At 48.6% G+C, this 27,273-nt stretch overlaps 2 protein-coding genes across 3 annotated transcripts; both read right to left on the bottom strand.

Moving 5' to 3' along the window:
- Window positions 1-9,685: 9,685 nt before the first annotated feature.
- LOC307225101 (acrosin-like) lies at window positions 9,686-17,879 on the bottom strand. 2 transcript variants are annotated; one of them, XM_079992867.1, is made up of 5 exons: window positions 17,655-17,815; window positions 16,165-16,365; window positions 13,726-14,000; window positions 12,776-12,921; window positions 9,686-10,505 (listed from the first exon to the last, which is right to left on the bottom strand). In XM_079992867.1, the coding sequence occupies exons 1-5, from the start codon at window positions 17,762-17,764 to the stop codon at window positions 9,948-9,950; spliced, it is 1,290 nt and encodes a 429-aa protein (XP_079848993.1). In that variant the 5' UTR covers window positions 17,765-17,815; the 3' UTR covers window positions 9,686-9,947. The 2 variants fall into 2 exon arrangements, with proteins under 2 accessions (XP_079848993.1, XP_079848994.1); XM_079992868.1 differs by lacking the exon at window positions 9,686-10,505 and adding an exon at window positions 12,376-12,438 and having other exon boundaries at window positions 17,655-17,879.
- A 1,430-nt stretch (window positions 17,880-19,309) lies between these two features.
- Window positions 19,310-26,818, bottom strand: LOC307224859 (coagulation factor XI-like; the record flags this gene model as incomplete). Its single annotated transcript, XM_079992029.1, has 4 exons — window positions 19,310-20,060; window positions 21,962-22,110; window positions 25,736-26,030; window positions 26,651-26,818. The coding sequence occupies 4 exons, from the start codon at window positions 26,816-26,818 to the stop codon at window positions 19,518-19,520; spliced, it is 1,155 nt and encodes a 384-aa protein (XP_079848155.1). The 3' UTR covers window positions 19,310-19,517.
- Between the last annotated feature and the right edge of the window lie 455 nt (window positions 26,819-27,273).

The following is a 27,273-nucleotide window of genomic DNA, read 5'->3' as shown; positions in this document are numbered from 1 at the left end:
TTCAATTGACCGTGACTGATTTAATCAAAATGTTGCAAGCCGCTTCCGGAAGGCAAAAGTGCTTTGAACCTCAAGGACAGTATTCTTCATAAATTCACCATAAATCAGCCGTACATTGGATTTTCACCGGACCACTTTTATTTTGCTTCATATTACAAGGACTATCAAAGGGGGGGATGGCCTGATACTAGTCAGCCATAATCCCTTGACCGAGCAGTCACATACTCTGCGACCCTTCCCAGTGGGCATGACAACCTTGATAGTCATCTTGATGGGCTCAGACGAAAGACTATCAAGGACACAACAAACTGCCTACGTTAGTGTATTCCGCACAGACTCTGACAAAAGGACCGTGACCGGATTCCCCTCAGGGGGCAGGCCTTACCCTTTGTTTCCTGAAGATGACTCATGTGGGGGAAGAGAAGGGGCTCCGGCCAGGTGTCAGGGTACTCAGATTACCTGCGCAGCCCCTCCTCGACCCCTCCTATTTTTAATGTAGTCATGATGTATATATGATGTATTTCTAGGGGTGTAACTTAGGGGATTAGGAGCTAATAAAAGTTGGGGTCTTCTTTTGTTCTGGGCTTCCATCTTGCTTCACCTTGTGGGCGGTGGGAGTCCTGTCGCGACAGTCTTTTTCAATAAAGACCAAGCCTACAGGCTGCTGATTTGCTTCAAAGTTGCTCTGGTTGGTGTCTTGATTTGTCCAAGGGAGCCCTTGGATTTTCCGGTAACATAGTGCAGCTGTTTGCAGAAGTTTTTTATTATGAGAAGGAGAGAAGGCTGAATGAATGTCTGGCAGCCCCCCCCTAGGGCCGGGAGGGGGGATTGTGTGGTCTCCGAGAGGCTGAATGATCACCAAATGACTTATATCTGTGGAATACAGTTCATTTACAATACAATATTGCAAACAGTATGCTCAACAATTTACAGTAAGAACCTAACAATGTGGAAGTTAGTAAAGGTAAAGGTACCCCTGCCCATACGGGCCAGTCTTGACAGACTCTGGGGTTGTGCGCCCATCTCACTTAAGAGGCCAGGGGCCAGCGCTGTCCGGAGACACTTCCGGGTCACGTGGCCAGCGTGACATCGCTGCTCTGGCGAGCCAGAGCCGCACACGGAAACGCCGTTTACCTTCCCGCTGGTAAGCGGTCCCTATTTATCTACTTGCACCCGGAGGTGCTTTCGAACTGCTAGGTTGGCAGGCGCTGGGACCGAGCAGCGGGAGCGCACCCCGCCGCAGGGATTCGAACCGCCGACCTTTCGATCGGCAAGTCCTAGGTGCTGAGGCTTTAACCCACAGCGCCACCTGCGTCCCCTAATGTGGAAGTTACTATGTTATTAAATCTCAAATGAAAAGTTTGGACAACAGCCCGGATTGGAATGATTTAACAACTTGGGAGTTGCTGCGTCATTAAACTTCAGATGATAGACTTGGACAACAGCCCAGATTGGAAGACTGGAATGGAGTCAGGGAAAGCTGAGCTGGCAAATAGACAGTTGAAAATATATATATACACAAATAAAGCTGTATTCGACAGACAGAGGGATATATGAGTTTTGACATGACTGAGAATCTCAGAGCCAGGGACAGAGAACTTTAAAGCATTAAGATCGGGGTGTGGAAAATATGAAAACAATGAGAGGAGGCAGGCCTGAAGATTTGGAGATATGCTTCAGAGGTCCAGACTATGGGGAGCCCCGAAAAAATAATAATCAAAATTTGGATTACAATTTGGTCTTTTTTTATTTTAGTTTTTAGTTTTTAATTGGATTATGATATGAACATGTTGATTGGCTGTTTTTATTGGAAAATCAATAAAAATGATTTTTTAAAAAACTGTAAGAAATCAAACAGTATTGTTACTAACTGGTTACAATACCACCAACTTAATGATCAATTTCACTCAGATAAGAAAATTGGATTTCAAAATGAAGAGTCAAAATTCCAGATAGAACTACTGCAAAATCCCCCCTCCCCAATTGTCAAAAATGTATAATTTGCTATTGGAATGGGAACTTAAAGATGAAGAGATAAAAGAGGTTATGATTAAGTGGGGACAGGATTTTAGATATGCGATACTGATGGATCAAAGGCTCTGGAAATATGACATTAATTCTACCATCTGTTATACTATTAAAGAAAATATAATGAAGTGCTCTACAGGTAGTACATGACTCCTGCCAAATTAGCAAAAATTTATAAATTACCATTGAATGTATGTTGGAGATGTAAGTTATCAGAAGGAACATTATAGCATGTTTGGTGGGAATGTGTTAAAATTAACAAGTTTTGGGAAAATATTTATGAGGAGTTAAAAAAAAGGTTTAAAATAACCTTTGAAAAAAGGCCGAAAGCATTCCTCTTAGGAATAAGTAGCAAGTGATATCCCCAAGGACAAGAAAATAATCTTTCTATACGCAACAGCTGCTGCCAGGATATTGGTTGTCAAAAACTAGAAAGGAGAGGAAGTACCATCAGTGGCAGATTGGCAATTTAAATTTTCTGAATTTATTGAACTAGCAAGAATGACGACAGCAATTAGATTACAATTGTGAAGTTGTGAAGTTACTCAACACCCCAGCTCATTGGGCAGAGCCCACGGGTGCTCCCAGTCAGAAAGGAAGGAGATCCCAGTCATAAACTGGAGCAAAATGGCCGTCAGTAGACAGAGATATTTATTTGTTGCGCAACAGGTTCAAACGTCAGTAAGAACCCTGAGCATGGGGTGACATTCACTTTTAAAACTTCCCACGGTTCCCCATATGATATTGCATACAGTGTCACTAAAACGTCTTTTTTACATCAATAAAATGTCAAAAGGTGAAGGGTTATATATGATTAACATAAACAGACATGTCAGGGCAAGTCCTCAAGTACAAGGTTAGCATAGACAAGCATGTTCTAAACACCTCTTAAGTACCCATCATCAAGAGAACACTGGCACTTGGGAAACATCTTTGTCCATGGGCTAGTCCAGAGATGTGCAGCCTGATACTTAGGCAAGCCTGATAACCTTGCTAATGTCGCCCTGGGGTGTTCTCTCGAGGAGGGGCAATGTGTACGTGATCTCAGGCTTGAGGGTTATGGCGGACAGTTCAAGCCTCTCTGCCTACGTGACTTCCCGTCCCCCGGGTAATGGTAGTGGGTGAAGGGGTGAAAGTGCTTTCTACATGGAGCAAAACAGCATTGGAATTAAAGGAATTGGCTAAGAAATGGATTTCATATGAATTTCCAAAGCTCAGTCCTTTTTCCCAAGCTGCTAAATAAAAGCTACGGTGGTTTGATAGCAACAAATATACATGGTAACAACCTTTGAATGATTGAAACCAATTAATAACCTTTTAATACATTGAACCCATTGTTAGCTCAGCAGGGGGCTTAATGAAGCGTGAAAGGCTGAACAGTTTTGCAGAGCTGAGCTGGACAATTTTGCAAAGGCATGGTAAAAGAAGCTCCCTGCTGTTTGAGCTTCTTGCCGCTAGGGGCTGCTGTACGATACCCACCATTGGCTAGCTGTCAAAATTGAGCTCTCCTGATTGGGCGGCAGCCGGTAGTATGCAGATACAAAGTTCATTCATACATTCAGTGTCCGTATTGTATAGTGGTTTAAAGGGACGGGGAGGAGAAGCTGCGTACAGACTCCTATTTCCTGCATGCGCACACAAGGGCACACACTGTGTTTACTCTGCTACAAGTCTGGCTAGCTGACTGGCAGCAGAAGTGCACTGGATTCATTCTTTATCTCATAGGTTATGGGGGCTAACCTTCCAGGTTATGAAGGTTTTCAGTCATGCCTGTGCTGTGTCTGTGTGTGAAGAGCTGCAGAGAAGTCCAGCTAGAGATCCTGCCATGCTGTGTGCTTAAGGCAAGGCAGTGAAACTCGCTGGTGAAGAAGGACCTTGCTGGAGATCGCCTCTTCAAGGACTGGCTGGCAGGAGCATGAGTAGGCTAAGCTCCGGGGGAGAAGAAGGCAGAGGCTCAGGAGACCTTCAATGTCCCATTTGAGGGGCTCAATGGGCACAACTGGGAGGATTGGTCCCGAAGAGTCAGGGCCTGGCTTACAGGCAAGGGGCTCTGGAACTGTACACAGAATGCCCCAGTCCCTGCACCAGCTGGTGCAGCTGCAGCTGCAAGAGTAACAGCCACTGCTGCGTTGAGGCAAGACCAGAGAATGATGGGTCTACTGGTGCTCAGTTTGGACTCTTCCCAATTGCCCCATGTTGATGGGCTAGGGACTTCACAGGCAATCTGGCAGGCTCTGGAGAGAGTGCACCTACAGACTACAGCAGGGGCCAAGATTCATGTGACAAGGACTCTTTTTGAGATGAAACTACGTCCTAGCGAACCTGTTAGAGACCACATTACACATATGCTGGCTGCGTTCAGTAAACTGTGGCAGCTCAATGTGGCCTTCCCTGAAGAATTAAAAGTTTACATTCTTCTGAGCTCATTGGATAAAAGCTATGAGAATTTGTGTTAGACCTTGGAGACCATGCCAGTGGGGCAGCTGAGGTTAGAGTTTATCTCGGGTAGGCTGTGTGATGAGGAACAATGCTGGCAGAAAGATGGAGGGCGAGCAGGCCTAGGCTGTCTTGCATCCAGGTGTGTGTGGGGGGTGCAGGGAGAAGTGAAGAAACAGTGAAAGTTTTTTCACCTTGTCATTGTTTTCGTTGTGGCTCTGATTCCCATCTGGTTAGACAGTGTCCAGTGGAGCCACAGGAAGCCTCTAAGGCCTTTTCCCAGGGCAACCAGATTAGAGGTGCTGCCAAGCATGGGAAGGCTCAAAGAGGCCCCAAGAGAACTGACAGAGACATATCGTCACACCACCACCTGGCCGCTTCTATGGCAACAGTGAAAAGCTGTGATCAAGGCCAAGTGCTGAGCTGAGTGATTGACAATGGTGCCAGTCACCATCTGATGCCCTCTGCTGGTCTTTTGAGGAACTGCAGGGCTGTAATGACAGGAAAAAGTGTGACTCTTGTAGATGGTTCCAAGCGTAAACTAACTGTTTCAGGCTCTGTTTTCGCTTCTTTTTTACAGGCAGAGATTGAGGCCTACGTCATGCCAGAGATGCAGTGTTGTTTGCTGTCTGTTTCTTCTCTTGTCAATGATGGCTACAAAGTGTGTTTTGAAAATAATGTGTGTTCCATTTCCAGAGGTGGGCAACAACTGGTCAGTGTTGAGTGCAAAAACAGGCTGTTTGTTCTGGAAATGCTTATTGCAGGTAAAGGTCCCACTGAGCCAGCACAAGCACAGTGTGCTAACATTCCCATCCACGATGGGTGTCATCATCTGTGGCACAGGAGACTGTCACACGTTAACTGGGGGTATGTGAAGAAGATCCCAAGTTGCACTGAGGGATGCAAGATGAAGGCATGTGCCAAATACCTGGATTGCAGGGCCTGCAAGAAAGCTAAGGTTCAAATGTGCACTTATCCTAGGTCTGACAGGGTAACCACAAAACCTTTTGAGCTAGTTCATGCAGACCTTTGCGGCCCTATGCAAGTTGCCAGTCTGGGTGGGGCGAAATTTGTGTTATCTCTGGTAGATGATTTCTTCCCAAAATGGGTGGTTGTTCACTCTGAAGCACAAGGGAGAAGCTGCTGCCTTGGTGAAAGACTGGATCACTGCAGTTGAACTACAGTTCTCACTGCAGGTCAGGAGCTTTCAATCAGATCGTGGTGAGGAGTTCCCCCAATCTGCGCTGCAGAACTTCTTCCACCAGAAAGGGATATGCCACAGGTTGACAGTCATGCATTCTCCTCAGGAGAATGGGGTGACAGAATGTTGGAACCGCACGCTGCAGGAGGCAACAGAAGCCATGCTTTTTGACACAGGGTTACCTCAACACTTTTGGACAGAAGCATGAAAGGCTGCATCTTTCACTTTGAACCGCTCGTACAGTTCTGTAGTAGGGGACACGCCCTATTTTCTGCTGCATAGTAAGAAGCCCAAGGTGCATTTATTCTGTGTGTTTGGGTGTGAGGCTTTGGTCCTTGTACCAAAGGCCAAGCGTAGAAAGGGTGGCTCTAGGTCCCAAAGAATGATCTTTTGTGGGTATGAGCCAGGGACCAAGGGGTGGAGGTTTGCCTATCCCGAAGGTAAACAGTCTAGGATTCTAGTTAGCAGGAGTGCTGAGTTCTGTGAGCAAAGTGGATGGACACATATCCATGGGAATCCTGACATCCTCTCAGAAAGTCTGCTTGACTCTGCTGAGGAGGAAGAAGCTGAAACTGATCCTGCTGCTGAGGATCAGATCCCTGACCAAGGGCAAGAACAGGAAAGGGCATCTCCTAAAGCTGTTAAGCTAGTGCAAAGGAGTGCAACTTCATCGCCCACAGGTCCAGTTGAGAAGTCCAGAAGATGCAGTAAGTCAGAGGGGGAGTCCTCTGAGGGCAAGGACACTCTAGCTGGCCCTAGTGGGTCAGAGGGGGTACCTGAAGTAGCGCTCAGGCGGTCAGCTTGCACTACAAAGGGAAAACCACCTGAAAGTTTTGAGGTCACTAGCATGTGGGTCGGTCTGGCTCAATGTGAACCAGAGAGCTTTGAGGAAGTTCAGAAATTGCCTGAAGCAGAAGCCAGAAAAATGGCAAGTGGCAATGAAGAAAGAGCTGAGCTCAATGGATCCTCTAGGCATGTTCTCCATCATGACGCTGCCAGCAGGCAAGCAGGCCATGAGCAGTTGTTGGGTTTACCATCTTAAACCCACGGCAACTGGAGAACCGCAGTACAAGGCTAGACTAGTAGACAAAGGTTTCACACAGTGGAAGGGGCTGCATTACACTGAAGTGTATGCTCCTACTTCCACAAGTGAAACTCTGTGCATGCTCTTAGCCGTTGCTGCACAGAAAGGTCAACAGGTGCATCACTTTGATGTGGATGTAGCCTATTTGAACTCAGACCTGAGGGAGGATCTGTACATGCTCCCTCCTCCAGGGTTTGAGGGCAATAGGCCTGATGAAGTATGGAAGCTCCACAAGTCCATTTATGGTCTGAAACAATCGGCCAGGAACTGGAACTTGAGTCTGAACGAAGCCTTGCAGAGCATGGGTTTCAAGAGGAGTCTTGCTGATAGCTGCCTGTACCTGAAGGGGTCAGGAGAGTCACAGGAGCTAGTTTCGGTGTTTGTGGGTAATATAATCTACGTGGCCAGGACCGAGAAGCAGATTCAAGGTTATGCCAAAGAGCTTGGAAAACATTTCCAACTCAAAAACCTAGGTCCAGTGAAAATTTACCTAGGCGTCCAGTTTGATACAACCCAGGATGGAAGCTTCTTGCTCAGTCAGAAAGGCAAGATTGAGCAGTTGCTTGAGAAGTTCAGAATGTCTGAATGTGCAGGGGTCAGAACACCCACGGAGATGAGCTACGTGAAAGACAGTCAGCTTGGGGAATGTGCTGAGTTCGAAAACGCTGAGATCTTTCAGTCAGCTCTGGGTAGTCTGTTGTATCTCTCCCAGTGGAGCAGACCAGACATAGCATTTGCTACCAATCTGCTCAGCAGGGAGGCTACAAAGCCAAGTGTGAGTGCCTGGAATGGTATCAAGAGGGTGCTGTGTTACCTGCAGGATACCAAAGATTTCTGTCTCGAACTGTCAGCTGAGGGTGAAGCACAGCTCACCTCCTGGACTGACAGTGATTGGGCGAATCTGGAAGACAGGAAGTCTGTGTCTGGGATGGTAATAAAGTTTGGGGAATCTCTAGTTGGGTGGAAGTCCTGAAAGCAAAGTCTCATTGTGCTTTCCTCTACAGAAGCTGAGTTCAGTGCGTTGTCAGAGCTTTGTAGGGAACTAGAGTTTTACACTTGTTTGGTCCAAGAAATATGTGGGGATTGTTGTTAGCCCATCACTGTTTGGGTAGACAATCAACCCTGTCTGAAGTTGGCAAAGTCTGGACAGTTCAAGTCCAGAATCAAACATTTGGACATACATTTCCAAAATGTGTGTCAGAGTGTCCAGACAGGCTTGGTGAATCTAAAGTACTGTCCAAGCCAGCAGAATCTGGCAGATGGGTTTACTAAACCTTTGAGCTTCCAGAGACAGAGTGAGTTCTGTGCAGGGTTGCTTTTGGGGTAAGTGGTATGCTTACATGCCCCCAGTAGTGCAGGACGAGAGGGGGTGTGAGGAGCTTACAGGGTTAAACAGCTCAGAGTCTGCGTCCTGCCCACTGGGAGGGGGGTGCGGTCTCCATCTGGGGATCTGTTCTTTGTTCTATGTTCAGTCTGCTTTCGGTTTTGACTGAGACGAAGGGAGACATGATGCCATCTCCGGAGATTCTGATTTATTGCTGCTGCTTAGAGGAGAAGCCGCGTACAGACTCTTTTTTCCTGCATGCTTGCACACAAGAGCATACGCTGTGTTTACTCTGCTACAAGTCCTGCAAGCTGAGTGGCAGCAGAAGCGCACCAGACTCATTTCTTATCTCACATACCCTACTTGCCTATTGCTCTAGGATCCAAGCTCGGAACATAACAATATCTTTATTTATTGCATTTCTATCCCACTCCTGCCCACCCCCATGTTGCTCATGGTGGCAGACATGATTCTCCCTTTCCACCCTTAACCCACAAAACAGCCTTTTGAAGTAGCCTTAAGCTGAGGGGCAGTGACTGGCTCAAGGGCATTCAGGCCACCTCCTGACTTCCTTTGGCGATGCGTTACGGTCGGGCTTTAAAGCTCCGTGTCCAAGCAGGGTTTTTGTGATGGCCTGGGAATCCGATTTAGAGGCTGAACCGGAGGAATCCCAGCCTGCACAGGAGTCCCCGCCTCCAGGGCCAGCTGAACTGGGGCAGGGCCTTGATTCTGAAGCACCTGCACCTGTGCCGGATCCTCAGGAGCAGGCACCAGGTGATCCCACTCTGGCTCCAGAGGTGGTTGAGGACTCAGTGCCTACAGGTGAGTCTCCCCCTGGGCCCAGTAACCCTTCAGCCTCTCCTGAACTGCAGAGACTCAGGGCAGAGAGGCGAAGGGAACTGGTTTCTCCCAGGAGGAGTGCTCGCCTTAAGGCCAGGAGAGGCGGGTCTCCTGGGGGCCGGGGCCGCCCCTGGTCTCAGAGAAGATAAAGGCCAGTCAGCCCGGTCCCAGTTTGCGGGAGCAACGTCGATGAAGAGCTGTTTCGGCCAGCATCCAGTCCTGTTTCCCCCAGAGTTCCTGTCCTTGCCCGGCTTCCCTCTGTGGACCCCGCTTTGCCCGAGGAGGACTGTTTGCCGACCCTCAACTCAGGTCCTGGACCTCGCCCCACGGTAACCTCCCCCCCCTGTACCAGCACAGGTTTTTTTTGGGTTTTTTGTCCTGGTTCTCCCTCATTTTATTGCTGAATTGGTGGAAACAATTGCCTCCAATTCAGTGGTAAAATGCAGATTTTGCCCGGGAAAGAGCTGGGAGAGAAACAAAACTGTTTGGACCTGGAGCTTTCAAGCATGCACCTGTGGCTGGAAAATGAGGTTTGGCTGCAACTCCAGGGAGCACCATGACTTCAGGAATCCCTTTCACCTGGTGCAGGTAGGCCTGGCTTAGCCAATAGAGCATTGCAGCTTCCTGGGAACAGCCTGGATCTGCAGCTCAAAGAACAGAAGTAGATCACAGCAAGTGACACAAATAATTCACCTTACAGCCTCCCAAGCATGATTCAGGAGAGCTGTTGCTTTGGGTTGCAAAAAGCAGCACACCAACACTCACCTGTTGATCCATTCATTTGTGGTTTTATTCATTTAGAGAACTTTGATGTTTTGATTTTGTTAAAAAGTGTCACCAACAAGCTGTTTGCAGTATTAAGCTCCCATCTGGATGCAACTTCATATTCAAGCCAGGACCAGCAAAGGACGGGTTGTGGGCTCTGAGATCTGGCAGGGGCAGCCCATCCACCATGCCCATGGGCACCCCTGGCATTGCCACCCAAGCCTAGCAGTCAAAATCAGCCCTTGACTGCTACTCTTCAAGCGGCTGAGCTAGGGACCATTTCCATTGTAAGAAACTTGGCTCCCGGGTGGCTCCTGCGCCTGGAACTCAATCCATGGTGGGGGTGTGTTAATCATGACCCACGGCCTGTAAATCTGCGCGTGCAAAGCTGGGGCCCTTGTCCTCAGACGCCACCTTACCGGCTTCCTATACCGTGTACGGCGGGAGTTGGGTCTGTTCGTATACCAGAGCACAGGACGATGCTGAGGGCGGGTCTTGGGGGGTGGCCAAGGCCCGTTCATGTTCCAGGCTGCTGGAGGGGGCCTGGGATATAGCAAATTCCCATTTTGTCCCGGTTGGGGCTGTGGCCTTGGAGGTGGGTGTGGCCGTGGCGTAGCCTGGGGCTCTGCCAATAGCGGTGTGTGGCTGGGTAGGGAAAAGTCCTCCTTGGTCGTCTTCCTGATCCAGTCGAGGTAGAACTGTGTGGAGGTGTAGACCCCCGGCCTTTTTTCCTGGCCGCAGAAGGACGGTCCCCAGCTGGTGATTCCAACCAACCAGTAGCGTTCGGACCTCTGCTCCCGGCACATGAGGGGGCCACCGCTGTCGCCCTGCAAGCGGGAGAGAAAAGGCTCCTGTGAGGAGGAGCGTGCTGACAGCCCGATGGGTCAGAAGTGGAGCTTTGTAAGAGGAAAGGTTTGTGAAGATATCATATGAAAGCTCCGGCTGTGGTGTTGGACCTGTAACAGCACTTTCGCTTGTGCAAATAATCTGTTGCTGTTGGCAGGATGAAGCAATGTGTAAGGACTGGCACTTTGGAAGGTGTTGGGAGCTGCAAAATCAAAGAGCTGGAAGCATCACAGAGTTGCATCCTGCACCCTGGACCATCCATTGAGCTGATGGTTGGCCTAGGTGGACTTCCAAGGAAGCTCATCTAATCTAAGGGAAGGCTGTAGCTCAGAAACAGAGCCCCTGCTCTGCATATTGAGGGTCATAGAATCACAGAGTTGGAAGGGTCCCTGAGAATCATTTAGTCCAGGGGTCAGCAACCTTTTTCAGTCCACCGTCCCTCAGACCATGTGGTGGGCCAGACTATATTAAAATAAAAATGAACGAATTCCTATGCCCCACAAATAACCCAGAGATGCATTTTAAATAAAAGAACACATTCTACTCATGTAAAAACATGCTGATTGCCGGACCGTCCGTGGGCTGAATTGAGTACTGGAGTACTGTGTCCAGTTCTGGGCACCACAGTTCAAGAAGGACACTGACAAACTGGAACGGGTCCAGAGGAGGGCAACCAAAATGGTCAAAGGCCTGGAAACGTTGCCTTATGAGGAACGGCTAAGGGAGCTGGGCATGTTTAGCCTGGAGAAGAGGAGGTTAAGGGGTGATATGATAGCCATGTTCAAATATATAAAAGGATGTCACCTAGAGGAGGGAGAAAGGTTGTTTTCTGCTGCTCCAGAGAAGCGGACACGGAGCAATGGATCCAAACTACACGAAAGAAGATTCCACCTAAACATTAGGAAGAACTTCCTGACAGTAAGAGCTGTTTGACAGTGGAATTTGCTGCCAAGGAGTGTGGTGGAGTCTCCTTCTTTGGAGGTCTTTAAGCAGAGGCTTGGCAACCATATGTCAGGAGTGCTCTTATGGTGTTTCCTGCTTGGCAGGGGGTTGGACTCGATGGCCCTTGTGGTCTCTTCCAACTTTATGATTCTATGATTCTATGAGAAGGCGATTGGGCTGCATCCGGCCCTCGGGCCTTAGGTTGCCTACCCCTGCTCTAGTCCAACCCTTTGGAGCTGTCCCATATGGGGATTGAACCAGCAACCCTGGATTTCTCAGCACCACGCTCGAGCCAACCAGGACAAAGTAGGGCTTTTTGTGTCTGCTGAAAACCAAACCGAGGTCAGCTGTTTGGAGTGCAGCTATGCTCACCACTAGAACACCACCGTCAGTCTCTTGCAGCATCTCCAGAAATGTGGCCACTGTTGGTGACACCCTTCCACTGTGGGATTTTCTCTTTTGGCAAATATCTTGTTGGGATCTCCGCTCGGCCAAACTGATAAAGCTCATTTTCCTCCCAACAAATAATTAATGACCTGAGACTTTGAGGAGGCCTCAGGCACATTTCCATCCAGCAGAGATTCCAGCAGCATGCAGAAGTGATGAGATTTATGGCTACATGTTGTGCTTTATTACTAAGCTACGCAGAGAGCAAAGAAAACACATCCTCTCTCTGTGAGAGCAGAGAGCAACTCAAACAAAGGAACAAAGGAACAGGAAACCACTAACGTCACATCCCGTCTCCCGTGAGACGTCCAACAGCCTGGACTGTCTCTGGAATGTAAACAGAGTCCTGTGACTCTAAGCAGCTGCACAGTGGCAAACAGAAACTAACATAAAATTGAGCTGACCTTTTTGGTGGTTTGGCATTAAAGGACTCATATCCACCAGTGAGGCAATGGCCCCTACTGTGATGCCTTCTGAGTCCAGATGCTAAGGGTGGCGACCTCTTGAGCAGAGCTTGGAGGGATGCTGAGGGCAAAGGGGATCATCTTCATCTGCCCTGTGTCTGTTAAGGAAGACCCCTGAACTCCAAGGAAGACATTCATGTTTATGTGAATGCCTTATGCCAATTTTTCCACTGGTGAATCTCGCCCTGCATTTTCTGCTCAGGCCAGCTGCAGCTCTCCAAGGATTGGTCCCTGGAGTGGCCTTCCCCTTCTCTCACAGCTACTGCCTGAGATGCTGGAAGCTGAATTGCAGGGATGTTTTGCATGTTCAGAGCAAGTGCTCTGCTGTTCCAGGAGCACCGGAAGGTTTCGCTCCCAAGCCAAACCTGTAGCCTTGATTTTGTCATAGCTTCACCCACCTTGCATGTAGCTACGCCTCCTTCCAAGCGTCCAGCGCAGATGTTCTCCTCAAGGATCAGCTTGGACCACCAGACCGGGCTGCTGCAAGTCGCCGTGGGGATGATGTCGACAGAACCTTCCAACATGATATCGGGCTTTTCCCCCGCTGAGAACAGAAAGGGAAAGTGGGGGAGGGGGAGTCTCAGTTCAGATTTCACTCTCCACACAACTTTCACCCCCAGGACTAATGGAGAGAGACATGAAGGCAGGTGCAGCAATATCACCCCCCCCCCTAAAACCTTGTTGATGGGCTGGGGGTGAGATCAGAGACAAGGGTACGTCAGGCTGCAGAGTAGGGTGAGCTCCTGGTTTCTAGGGGCCCTTAGAGACCCCAAAACTCTCCGTTTCCTCCTGAAACCACATCTCTCCCTCCCTATCTCTCCATCTGTCCTAGTATTGCATACACTGAGCGACAGCAGCGTTAGACAGGAGTTTCCACCAGCCCTGCCCAGAGATTGAAACTCAATCTTCTGCGTGCAAAGCCATCATTACTAAGCTGAGATTTGGGGGCAAGCATCTATGTCTGGAGAAGGTGATCTGCCCTGAAGCTGTGAAGTGGAATGGCTCTCAAAACCAACCATCTCTATCCCTTTCTGCCCTGTGAAACATGCACACACCTGCCTCACCTCTAAGACTCAGGGCTTCTGATGTACACAGCCCAACCGTAACTACCAAGTTAGAATCCTAGAGTGGGAAGGGACCCCCAAGGGGCATCCTGCACAACCCCCTACAACGCAGGAATCGAAATTCTAGACTACGATTGTGGCCACTGTAATTTCCACCCTGACTACCATTGCTATTACGTTTCTTTGGCGAAACTGATCGGCAGGGAAGGTGTGGTCTGCAAATTTACTTTAGGCACACAGCCAGGCCACTCCTTCTGGGGGCCTGGTTTCCCTGCAGATCTCACTTTTCGGGTCCATGGTTCCAAAACCGCTGACATAGCAGTGCTTGAGCAAGGAAACCACCACGCTGTCATCCGGCAAGCAGGCTGGCTGAATATAGTCCGTGCAGTTGACTGGCTCGTTCAGCTCCACCAAGGAAATGTCGTTGTGTATTTTGTTGCCGGAATCACGCCTGTAGAGCTTGTGGTTCACCAGCCTCTTGATCGAGCGCCTCTGGGCATCGGGGCCAGGGCTGGAGATGCGGTTGGCACCAATCGACAGTCTTATCCATGGTATGTCCCTGGAACAAAGAATACGCACAGGGTGGAGGACTGTGCTCCTGAACAAAATGAAGGTCAGCCGAAGTTGGCTGGATGTTGGAGTACAGGGAGCACAGCTGGGTCTGAGGAGAGGGGGGAGCAGGCAGGCCTCACTGTCCTTTGCCTCATTCCCCTCCCCCAATTTGGTTATGACCTGCACATCTCCCTTCTCGCATAATGCCACCAGGTGGATCTGGAAAACCAGATGCGAACAGCTTACTCATTGGTGGTCCCTCATCAAACTGGGGCAAAGTTTTAAGTAAAGTGATGAAGCGATGAAGAGTTGCTTTGATCCATGGGGTGGAGGGAAATCTTTGGAAATTACATTTGGGGTGTTGGTTTTGGTTCTTATCATGTTTCTAATCTTCTCCGCGTCATTTTTTAAAAAAGTCCTCATAAAAATTCATCATCGTTTTACTGTAAGTTTCTCTTAATGTACACATTTTTGCAGAGCAATTTGCCCCCAAACAAATTGCTTATGTACACTCTTTTCATGAAATATTGCATTTTACAGGACGCTTTACCCCAACGCATGCATTCTTACAAACATTGCTATTCATTAATTCTGTTTAAAACCTCTAGTAAATATGCCAATTACTCTCCTTTTTTAAAGTGTAATAAATTTGACTTTTCATCTACCTCTGCTGTTTTCGTTAAACTCTGGAGTGGCAAATTCTGGAGCAAAAGTTTCTCAAAAGAACTCCAGAAAGGCCTGTCCAGTTTGCAGATTTGTGGCCCTGAAACTGAAAACTTCAGTAACACTTCATAGTTGAAAGAACCTATAGGATGAGTCCCGGAAACATGAATCAAAGAGTAGGGGGCCAGCTTAGTCCCAGTGTCCTTTCAAGTTTTGCAGGAGAACCGCTAGACCAGGCATGTCCAATTTCAAGTCAGTTGTGATCTACTATCCACTATCAAAAATTGGCAGTGATTTACCACCCTCCAAAGTCATTAAGTTATGAAATAAGTAAATAAATGGATCTCTATTTCACAAATGCAATAGTTATGTTTGGATATCATAATGTCAGACCCAAATAGTTACCAGATGGACAAGTAACTAAACAAGTGAGAAAAGTCAAACTACCGTATGTTTCGCTCTATAAGATGCACCTTTTCCCCTTCAAAAATTAATGGGAAATGTGTGTGCGTCTTATGGAGCGAATGCAGGCTCCTTGGCTTCAACGATAGCAATGTGAAGCCTCCGAAGCGCAGAGGGAGTGCTCCTGCCACGCTCCGGAGGCTTCACATTGCTTTCGCTGAAGCCGCCTGAAGTCTCCGGAGCGCAGTGGAAACTCCTGCTGTGCTCCGAAGGCTTCGGGTTGCCTTCACTGAAGCCTGGAGAGCGAGAGGGGTCGGTTCACAGCAATCCCTCTTGCTCTCCAGGCTTCGCTTTGCTGGAGAGGCGCTGCAAAGTTTTCCCTCTCTGCGCAGCGCCCCTTCAACGAAGCAGGAGGAGAAATGGAAGGGGCTCTGTTTCTCCTGCCGCTTCGCTGAAGGGGCGTTGAGCAGAGAGGGGGAGGATGTTTCCCCTTGTTCTCCCCCTCTAAAACAAGGTGCGTCCTATGGTCTGGTGTGTCCTATAGAGTGAAAAATACGGTGTGTTGTTACATTACTTTACATGGATCAGAGGAGATAGTAGAAGCACACAGGGCTTTTCTCTTTCCCCGCTCCCAAAGCAGCCCTTTCTCCCCCACCCCCAAAGCGCAGAGCGGGTGGTGGGGAAGGGAGGCAAGCTGACTTTGGAGGCAGAAGGCTCGGCTGGAGAAGGAGGAGCTCAGGCTTGCATGAGAATGGTGGCAGCAGCAAGAGCTGCTGCTTTGTTCGAGGCTGCGGAGAAAGGATTTTCTTTCTCAGCCCACGATCGACCAAGATCAGTCCCGCAATTGATGAGTCAATTGCGATTGACCTGTTGGACATGCCTGCAATAGACTATCTGGACCTTGAGTTCTGATCCAGCAGGGCTTTTCCTGGGCTTCCGATTCCATTGTCCTAAGAGGATGACTCTGAGTTTTGACGCCCTGCGATGCTGACAGCAGCCACCCGTCTGAAGGCAGAAGGTGAGACTCTGCTCCCATGAGATGCCCCCGCCCTGGGTGCCAGGTTTGCAGACCCCGTGACCACACTCCTTGGGAACCCTTTGCTTACTTTGGTTTCTGAAAGCAGTGGGCTGCGCTGAGGACCCATCGAGGGCTGATCAGGGAGCCTCCACAGAAACTGACATATCCTTTCCGTGTAATGACTTGGAAGCTGACCATCCAGGGCCACGTTCCAGGGAGAACGTTGCTGCCGCCTACAATCCGGAGGAGGGTATGCGTGCCCGCCATGGGACGCCTTCCGCAGACTCCGCTGGAAAGCAAGACGCAGATTGCCATCTGAAGAGGATCAGAGACATTGCATATATATATTACCTTTCCCGCCCCGACCTGGCCACAGTGATTCATGCGACGGTCATCTCCAGGCTTAACTACTGTACGGTAATTCGCTCTACGTGGGGCTGCCCTTGAAGCTGTCCCAGAAACTCCAGCGGGTGCAGAATGCTGCAGCGAGGCTCCTCACGGGGTCTCTGCCATGGGAGCATATTCACCCAGTGCTTTTCCAGCTGCACTGGCTCCCGGTGGAGTACAGGGTCAGATTTAAGGTGCTGCTTTTGACCTTTAAAGCCCTTCACAGCCTAGGACCCTCGAACCTACGGGACCGCCTCTCCTGGTATGCCCCACGGAGAGCCTCAAGGTCCACATATAGCAACACCCTAGTGGTCCCAGGCCGTAAGGAGGTTAGATTGGCTTCAACCAGAGCCAGGGCCTTTTCAGCACTGGCTCCGGCCTGGTGGAACGCTCTGCCTCATGAGACCAAGGCCCTGCAGGATCTGATTTCTTTCCGCAGGGCCTGTAAGACAGAGTTGTTCCGCCTGGCCTTTCGCTTGGAGCCAATTTGATTCCCTTCCTCCCTCCCTCTCTTTTTAATATTTTAATGTTCCATTATTTTAATGTTGTATTTTATTTTTGTTTTTAAGTTGTAATCATTCATCTTGTTTTTATTATTGCTTGTAAGCCGCTTTGAACCCGGCCTTGGCTGGGGAGGGCGGGGTATAAATAAAAAATTATTATTATTATCATTATTATATATCACCTCCCCCCAGTCTGCCCCCAATACTGGTCAGTCCCTTCCTCTTGGCCAGCTTGGTAAGAGAGAGAAGAAACTGGATATGCCCAGCTGCACTTCTGGATGCCTCCCAAATGCCCATCGCTCTCAGGCTTTTAAGGCAGAGGGAACTTTTTCTAGCCCAGGGGCCACTGTCTTCTGAGGCCCACATCTCAGTGGTGGGTGGGGTCAGTGGCAAAAATTGACTGTTCAGCAAATCCAAATTTCATTTTGTTTGTCCCCCTGACTGGTCCCCCATTCTGCTTCCTTGGGTGACCCAGATGGATTCTAGTATTCTGAGAGATGGAGAAAGATGCCCTCTGAGAACAGACTCTGTATTTACATGCTAGTTCTGACCCACCACAATGAAGGGGAGTGAGAGCAACCATGTATCAGCCATGGGTCAGCCATGGGTCAGCCATGGTCCTCCTCAAGACCACATCCAGAAGGAGTTGGTGGGTGGGATTCCCCCTCCTGCCTCTCTCCCCACTTACTCGCAGGTGCTTTCCTCGGCATGGTTGGGGCGGAAAGTAGCGAGGGCCAGAACAGGGAGGAGCCACCACCCCATCCTTCTGCCGGCTCCAGGTGTTGCTGCTTCCTCCATGTTTCCCTGGAATCCATGACATCACAAAACGGAAGATCTGTCAGATCAGCAGGTGGAGAGCCTGACATCATCACAAGTTCTCTTCTCTTCTCTTCTCTTCTCTTCTCTTCTCTTCTCTTCTCTTCTCTTCTCTTGAACAACCCTTCCATCTGAGAGAAGTGTTTATGTGCCCAGAAGCATGGAAAGAGTAAGGCTTTCTGCCCCATGGAGTGGGCATCCTGTCATGTTGATCCCTGCAGGCATTGGCCAACTGCAACATCCATTCTTTGCAGCACAGGGTACACTTCCTTATGCCTATGAGAGTACGAGAGTGCCAAGGCAAAGCACCCATTATAGCCCTAGTCGTGTGTGCAAAGGGCTCCTTTCTGTTCCGTGTGCCCCTTTCGCCCTGCATTACCCATGCACACTCAAATTGTGTACAACAGCGGACCCTCTTGGACCCCCGTTTTCCAAGGACAGTCCTGGATTTACAGGATCTGACCCAGGTTTTGATTTGATCCCGGAATGTCCCACTTTTCCTTAGGATGTCCCTTTTTTCATCAGAGAAAGATAAGGAGTTATGGGACACACACACCCCGGGCCAAAGAGATAAGTAACTATACAATTTTAGAAGACATAGCTGTGATTTGTCTGTTGAAAATAGCATCCAGGCGCAATTTCCGAAAATTGGGACATCCTGGGATCCAAACAGAAGCTGGAAGGGCTTTTGTAATTCTGGGACGTCCTGCTCAAGGTGTGACAGTTGAGGGGTATGCGCTGTGAGAACAGGATGCTGGACCAGATGGGCCATGGGCCGGATCCAGCAGCCTCTTCTTAGGTTCTTATGTCTGTTCACCAGTAAACACTGAGGTCAAAGGGGTTACACCAACGCCTGCTTCATCTACCCAGTGCAACAGGTCAAGGGGGTGGGGTGGGGGGAAAGACCCACTGCTTATCTTTGTTGCTGAAAGCTGGTCCTGAATCCTATAAGCCAGTGGGCAGGTGTGGGATCCCTCAACCAGGGATACGTGAGCCTTCTGTGGGCCTCATCCAGCTGCTAAAACAAGTCTGCATTTGGCTCTATTGGCAAACCACAGCTAGACACAGAAGAGGGACTAATCAATAATAACAATATTAACAATAAATTTCCAGAAAACTTGGTTGCCATCTGTGATGGATGCTTTAGCTGAGATCCCTGCACTGCAGGAGGTTGGACTAGATGACCCCTGGGGGTCCCTTCCAACTTTACCGCTCTATGATTCTGTTGCCCAGTGCCAACGTGACTTAGGCCCATTAATTTCAGCAGCTTTCCTCTGAGAAGGACTAGCACTGGGGGGAACAGCAGCCCTTCTTACATTTGTGCTGTACGGGAACCTTGGTTTCCAGGAAGAGACATGCAGAGATGGTTTTCTTAGATCATAGAGCGGGAGATTTAAATGTAACACCCCCTAACTGGGTATAGATGCCAAGGGTTTGCAAAAAAAGTTGAAAGAGAAACCTTGCTGCAATTGCATCAGATCTTTTAAACCACTCAAAGAAAAGGGACACAAAGAACAAACGGCAAAGAATGGTCCTGGATTGGGTCTTTTTTCAACAAATCTGGGTCCGGCGACAGCACAAAACCTTTTGGGTCCAGCAATGGCACAAAACCCATTGGTGCCCACTGCCCAAAGTCCAAAAAGTCTCATCAATTTGCCTTCATTCACATATCTTCATAGGTACATTATACATATCAATGGCATCCTGGCTGCTTTGACTTTATGCCATGCTCCCCTCATGGCAGCAGCTGCCCTGGCTGCAGAACTGGTGGCTGAGCTTGAGGCCTGGGGTTAATGTACCCCTGATCCCAGCTGTAAAAATCCCCATAGCCTGGAGCTGCTGCCCCCTGGTTTGGCTTGGCAGTAGGCCTGGCCTGGCCTGGGGGCCTTCCCTTCTTGGGGTGCCACCTTGTGTGTCTCAGCCACCCAGGTGGTGATGGAGGACTCTGCCGGGTGGGCCTGGTGCAGGGAGCTGCATGCCATCCTGTGGGCCTGGGCCAAGGCCTGCCACTGGGCATGGGCGAAGCCCTACGGTCCTGCTTTGGGCTGGGTGTGGTTGCATCTGGTGCCTGGCTCTGTGCCAGGAGCGGTTGGCGGCTGGGCGCAGAGAGTCTCTCCTGGGTGGTCCTTTCAATCCAGTGGAGGTAATGCTGCGTGGAGATGTAGATGCCCAGTCGCTTCGCCAGGCTGCAGATGGGCACCCCCAAGCTGGCGATGCCAATCACCCAGTAGCGCTCGGACCTTGCTTCACGGCACATGAGTGGGGCACCAACGTCGGTCTGTGTGTGGGGAGAACAAAGGATGGAGGGAGGCAGTCAGCAGGTGGGCAGATGGGCATTCTGGGGAAAGGAAGCCCTAAGGAGCAGCAGCCACTTTTGGAGAAGGACCATGCCATTCAAGATCATCTGCTGGTTCCTCAGCATAGCTCACCAGAAAGCTGTGGGTCTGTAGAAGCAGGACTAGGAATATGGAGAAACGCTGGGTCAGATCATTCGGTCCATCCAGCGGAATATTCTCGACACTGACTGGCAGCGGTGGCTCTCCATGATACCAGGCAGGGGTCTCTCCCAGCTAGATCTGGAGATGCCAGCAGGGCCTGATCCTGGGACCTGCATGCAAGGCAGGTGCTTGCTCTCCTGCTGAGCTATGGCCTTCCTGAGAGGGAGGCGGGCGGCTCAAATGGGGCATTGGGTGCTTTGTAAGGGAGAGAGGTGGGTGGAGGCTGGAGCATTCATTAGAGAGGAAGATGGGGGAGATGAGGAGTGAAGGAGGAAGGTGGGGCTGGAGCTGAGTGGGGTCCTCAGCAGCTGGGAAAGGGGAGGGATGGGGTGGGCAGATTGGTGGCATTGACAAAGCAGACTTGGCATGGGGCTGGTGAGCAGTCCTGCAAAGTTGGGTGCAGAGGGGAATGAAGAAAATGGGCTGGTGGGTGGTGGTCTGGATTGGGTGGTGTTATGGAAATTACGGGGGGGGGGCACATCTTAAAAGTTGTTAAATATTATGCCGGAATGTATCCTTTCAACTTGACAGCTCAGGGAAGTTATCTAGCTTTAAAAGTAATATAAAATCAACTCCTTTGCCAGTTTCCTCCATTCCAAAGCTATTTTCCCTTTGAAAAAGGACTCCAGGAAGTGCCCAGAGGTGACAATTGCTGAGCTGATTGTTGGCCAAGGAAAGCCTAATCCCATCACCGGACTTGCCAAGGGGCCAGACATGCAAAGGAAGTTCTGTTGTACTTTGGGTGGTGGGGCTTCAGAGGTGTTTGCCTAGGCTCATCTTATACCTGAGTCTTGCCCTGACATATCTGCTTATGCTAATCTTGTACCAAGCACTTGTCTGGACATGGTTGCCAAGGCTAAACTAGTGTAACCCCTGTCTGCCCCTCCCCTTTTGTGACATGTCAGTGATGTATCAATGATGCTGTACGAGCTGTATTCTGGGATATGGCAGGAAAGTTTTAAAAGTCTTTGTCCCACCATCCTCGGGGTTCAAAATTCCTCTTTGGACCTGTTGCGCAATAAACTTTGGTCTACAGCTATTTGCTCCAGTTGGTGGCTGGACTCCTTCCTTTATTCCGCAGGGACCCGTGGGCTTTGCCCGACCAGCTGGGGGACTGAGCAGCCTCGCACCTAGATTTTTCCATAACAGGAGGGGTGTGAGTTTGTGTTGTGGGGCACGCATGAATCTGCCCCTGCAAGGGGGACATTTGCTCAGAGGTGCAAGTTGCAGCCTCCTTAAAAGGTAAAGGTACCCCTGCCCGTACGGGCCAGTCTTGACAGACTCTGGGGTTGTGCGCCCATCTCACTTAAGAGGCCAGGGGCCAGCGCTGTCCGGAGACACTTCCGGGTCACGTGGCCAGCGTGACATTGCTGCTCTGGCGAGCCAGAGCCGCACACGGAAACGCCGTTTACCTTCCCGCTGGTAAGCGGTCCCTATTTATCTACTTGCACCCGGGGGTGCTTTCGAACTGCTAGGTTGGCAGGCGCTGGGACCGAGCAGCGAGAGCGCACCCCGCCGCGGGGATTTGAACCGCCGACCTTTCAATCGGCAAGCCCTTAGCGCTGAGGCTTTTACCCACAGCGCCACCCACGTCCCTTTGCAGCCTCCTTAGGGGGCAGCAAATCCAGTCCTCCCTTCTCCTCTCCAGCTGTAGCCCCAGAAGGCTTCGGCCCTTGCCAACCTTGCAGGAGTTGTCGCCTCCTTCTTCCTCGTATCCAGCACACAGGATCTCATCGGCCACCTTCCGCTTCCACCAGCTCTTGCTGCCGCAGGTTTGTAGAGAAAGGAGTTTCACCTTTGATTCTTGCAGGATGCCAGATATTTTATGCCCTGTGAGTGGAAGGCAGGAAGAAGCATTCAGTTTGCATCCAGGAATTAAATGAGAGATATTTATGGAGGATGTTGATTTATGACCCTTCGATCAACGCCATGTGGCAAGGCAGCTGTCGAGACACCTGCCCTCCAAACCCTGAGAGATAGCTAAATAAATACTGTAGCATAATCCCCAGGCTGTCTCCCACTCTCAGGCTAACCTACCTACCAGGGCTGGTCCTGAGGATAAAAAGGGGTGGAGACCTATGTTTGCCACCTTGAGCTCCTTGTAGAAAACTTGGGATATAAACCTAAGCCATAAATAAATTCAGGTAGGTAGCCATGTTGGTCTGACGCAGTTGATTTCTTTTTGTCCAGTAGGACCTTAGAGACCAATTAAGATTGTTCTGGATATAAGGTCTTCCTCCCAGAGCTTGAGAAAGAGAACTGTCATTGTCTGGGAGGAAGACCTTTCATTGCCTACAGACAGCCACCCAATCTTAAATAACTCCTCACCCACAATAATACAGCAACAAGACTTAACATGGACACGGGTACCTGCAATAAACCCAAATGCCAACTTTGCTGCCACAGACACCCAGATAACGCCATCACTGGACCCAACAACATTAAATATACCATTTTAGGCTTATTTAATTCATCATCTTCTAACATTGTGTATGCCATCAAGTGCCAGCAGTGCCCTTCAGCTCTCTATCTTGGACAAACAGGCCAAACCCTACACCAAAGGATAAATGGACATAAATCTGACATCAGGAATCACAAGACAGAGAAGCCAGTAGAAGAACACTTCAATCTCCCAGGACATTCAATACAGGATCTCAAAGCAGCTGTCTTATTACAAAAGAATTTCAGAAATAGACTTGAAAGAGAAGTTGCTGAATTACAACTTATTACTAAACTGAAAACTATGGAGAGACCTGGTCTGAATAGAGACATTGGATTCTTGTTTCATTATACATGCTAAAGCTATTTTTGGTCATCTGCATATTTACGGGACCGCCTCTCCTGGTCTGCTCCGCAGAGGACCTTAAGGTCCATGAATAACCATAGTTTAGAGGTCCCGGGCCCTAAGGAAGTCAGACTATCTTCCACCAGGGCCAGGGCCTTCTCAGTGCAAGCAAGGGAGCAAGGAGGGAAGAGAAGGTAGCAGAAGCTCCCCCCATGAGCAGCAGTGTTTTCCCCAAATACGTGAAGGGACATATGGTCTTGTTATACAGTGTTTTCCTGTCATGGGCTGGGTGGAGGATGGTAAGACTTTGGGATTTGAACACAGCTCCTGAAAGGGACTTCCGGGTTAGTGCCATTGGCTAATGGCGGATTCCCTCCGAGCTCCGTAGGGAATCGGCTCCGCAGGATCGGGTCTTGTCCGCGGCGGTGATGCGGGGACCCTTAAAAATCACAGACGCGGATGCCTGTGAACCTGGTGACTCGGCGGGCACCATTTGTGCCCCCCCAAACTGCGAAGGAGCCTTTTTAAAGGCTCCGGAACGGGGACGGGGTGCGGCGCGGTGCTGAGAGTACATTGCTCCTTCTGCGGAGTGAAGCTGCAAGCCATTGTCGGAGAGCGCTGACTTTTTCCTTGGAACGATTGGACTTTAAAGTAACAACCCGTGAGTAATACGGAAATTGGAATTTAAGGAAAATTTTGCTGAATTAGGAACGAGCGGGGAAGGGTTAAAAAGGAAGTCCCCCCCCCCTTTGTAAATAAGCTAAAGCAAAGGATCTGCCATCTAAGGTCGAGAAAATTCTTTTTTTAAAAAAAAGACTTTAACTTTCACGGTTTGACATTATAAGAAATTTTACTGGAGGATAAAAGATTAATTTTGGGAGCTGAAGTTTCACCCCCCCAGACCCGGGAGCGTCCCGCGAGAGAGCCTGTTGATGAAGCATTCAAGAGCTTGACAGCTGTCAAGCTAGCTGTCAGAAGGAAAAGGAGAACTTTGTTTTTGATGCTGCTGCTGGTTATATTTGTTGCAATTTCTGGAAAATAAGAAAGGGCTGATACAAACTAACTTGATTTTTGGACTTTGAGCTGAAAGGTACATTAAGGAACTAAAATCCCCCTAGAGGGGGTTTAGGGACATTACAATGGCTGGAGGAGGGAAAATCCAGGTTGAATTGGATAGAACATTTGTTCTCTTGTTACAAGGCCTAGTTGATGCTTTGGCTAGAAGCGTCATAATTCTGGACTTAAAAGTAAACAATGTGGTTGAACCTGATAAGGATTTGAAGCAGGAAGCCTATTCAATTGGACAATTAGAGAAACCTGAGAGCTCTCAGTTACCAGAGAGCCATGAGAATATGGAGAAGGAGACATATGTTCCCCCTGAAGAAAAGGAAGGAGGAGCTGCAATTTTGCAGATGTTAAAGGAGAGTTACAACTTGTGGTCTGACATGATAGTAACAAAGGAAAATAAAAATTTGATGTGGAAAGCCTGGCCTGAATTGGAGAGTGGAAAACTGAGAGATCTCCTTATGTGGAGATCTGAAGACCGAAGAATTATAAACTTGGACAAGGTGGAAGCTGGAGCTTTGGGGACATTTGGACTGGAAAGGAGCATGAAACAAGATTTGGAGTACCCCATAGGTCTTACTTTTAAGTAAGGAGGTCTGGCTGGAAGAAACATGGATTCTGTTGGGCCGGAGCCTCTCCGAGATTTGGGACTTAATATTAAGGACTATCAAAAAGACCGGCAGAGAGGAATTGAAAGAGATTTAAGAGCCTCAGATGTGAGATCTCCAGGCTAAACAGTATATTGAGACAGATGGACATTTGTTGGGGACTGAAACCGGGAAAGGGGTGGGTGGAGTCTGGGAATCCAAAGGGTATATAACTATAACTTGCTTTGTTTTTATTTTGTTTTATTATCTGTATGGAAATTGGGAAAGCTGTGGAAAGGAAATATTGGTCGACTTTTAGGAAAATGTTTAAGAAAGGAACGATGTATAAATATTTAGGTTTAAGATTGGACAAGTTAAAATCGGTTCTCAAAATGGTTTAAAAATGAAAATAAGGTTTGTAAAAATAAATTGAGGAAATGGAAGAGGAGGAAATGAAATTACAACATGTTAAAATAAATTATTAAGTTAAAGTTGAGAAATAAGTAATAAGGATTTGCTGAGTTAACAATTTAAATTGGAATACAAGAAGGGGAGGTGTGAGGAGGTCCGAGAAACAAGTTAAATGAAAATAAGTAATTGAAATTCTATGTGTTTTTAAGTGTTTTTTAAGTTTTGGACTTTTGTATTTTTGTTATTGTTCTTTTGTTTATTTTTGTTCTTTTCTGAAAATGCTAATAAACATTCATTAAAAAAAAATGAACACAGCTCCTGAAAGAAGGAAATGGGCATTCCAATCCTAGAATCCTATAATTGGAAGGGTCTATTCCAACCCCCTGCATTGCAGGGATAGAAGGCCACCCAACCTCGGCAAGGAAGGAGAGTCCACCACCTTCTGTGACCAGACATTTGTTCACAACCGTTCTTGCGATTCTTGTGTGTTTGTTACACTTGGCATTGAAGGCATGGGACATATTTGCACTCTGATCTCCCAGGGTGGGGTCAGTCCTCACAGGGGGCTGCTGTCGTGGGGAGGTCCTGGGGCTCTCACTTTCCTCACCCATGTCGCCCCAGCCACTGATATAGCAATGAGTGAGCATCGAAAGTACCACGCTGTCGTCAGGCAAACAGGCCGGCTGGACGTAGTCGCTGCAGCGGACCGGCTCCACCAGCTCCACCACAGAGAGGCCGTAGCGAAGCGACTCGTCATCCTCATAGAGTTTGTAGTCTACCACCCTCTTTATCCAGCGCTGCTGGGCATCAGGACCAGGCTGTGAGAGCTTGGTGATGCCAACCACCACCTTAAAGATTTTTCTGGAAGGGAAGAATAGGTTAATTGCTGGTGGCACAATGTTCTTTTTTTAAAAAAAATAATAATATTTATTCAAAATTTTAAAGGTTACAAAAAAGTAAGAAAAAGAAACAAGAAAAATAAAAAAGGCAAGAGAAAAAATACAATCATTTTTTAAAAAAGATAAAATAAAAAACTAATCCAACCTTTACATGTTTTTCTTTCTTTAACTTATTTCCTTGACCTCCTCACACCTCCCGTTTTTGTAGTCTAATTCAAATTGTTAATTCAGCAAATCCTTGCACATTCTCTCTTTCCTAACAGAATCCTTAAATTTACCATTTTTTTAAAAACCGCTTTTACTTTATCCAATCTTAACTCTCACCCAAGGCTACATATCTATACTTATTCTTAATACATTTCCCTAAGGTCAGAAAAGATTCCATTCCACAAATTTCCCCACTCTCATTAAAAAAACAAAAAAACAAATTATATTATATGCATATTGAGTTCCCAATTTCCATTCCACCCAAACCCCTTCCCGGTTTCAGTCCCCAGCATAAGTCCATCAATCTCAAAAAGCCATCAACCCGGAGATCTTAAATCCGAGGCTCTTAAATCTCTTTCATGTCCCCTCTGCCAGTCTGCTGGTGGCACAATGTTCTTGGACCGCACAAAGGTTACCCAAAGAGGTCTGGATGCTCCCGTGAAAGGCCTAGAGCCCCAACCCTGACACAGCTCAGCTGATGGAGGAATAAGATGGAGAGGCAAGTCAGAGCCAAGGAGTTTGGTCCAGCTGTCTGGCCAGGGACCCTTTTTCACATCTTTTGTGACCCAGGTGGGAAGGGGCATCGGATTAAGGGGCTAGAAAGGGGAAAGGGAGCGGTTGGTAAAAGGGTAGAAGGAACCAGCTCATTGTCCTGGGTCACTCTAAGGGCTGCATACATGCCATACATTCAAAGTACATGATGGCTCTGCTCTCCCTCCATGGTTCAAGGCTGCAATGCTTCTGAAATCCATTTGCTGGAAGCTGCAGAAGGAGAGAGGACTCTTCATGGTCAGTCTGCACTTTCAGCAGCCCTAAAGATGCTTGCTTTCAGAGTGTCAAAACTGAGACAGATCCCCCAAGGACTAATATAACAGTGGCTTTCACCCATCACAACTAAAGAGACCTTCACACTCCATGTTGGGCAGAGGCAGAAGATGGGACTCTGCTTCCATGAGATGCCCCCAGGCTGCCTGCTTTGTAGACCCTGCCATGTTCTCCTACCCGAGGAGCAGCTGCTCCTTTGGCTTACGTCTTGATC

This window comes from Podarcis cretensis (genome assembly GCF_951804945.1).
Source record: "Podarcis cretensis genome assembly, chromosome: 10".
Taxonomy (NCBI): Eukaryota; Metazoa; Chordata; class Lepidosauria; order Squamata; family Lacertidae; genus Podarcis; species Podarcis cretensis.
Note: the sequence above shows the minus strand (reverse complement) of the source record. Positions and strands in the feature narration are given on the sequence as shown.

Excerpts from the sequence above, each read along its gene's own strand:
- LOC307225101 (XM_079992867.1), bottom strand. The coding sequence starts at position 17,764 with ATGGAGGAAGCAGCAACACCTGGAGCCGGCAGAAGGATGGGGTGGTGG. Across the intron at positions 12,922-13,725 it reads TGGAACCATGGACCCGAAAA|CGGGGGAAAAGCCCGATATC; the intron begins GTGAGATCTGCA and ends TTCTGTTCTCAG. Across the intron at positions 10,506-12,775 it reads GAGGCGTAGCTACATGCAAG|GGCGACAGCGGTGGCCCCCT; the intron begins GTGGGTGAAGCT and ends TCCCGCTTGCAG.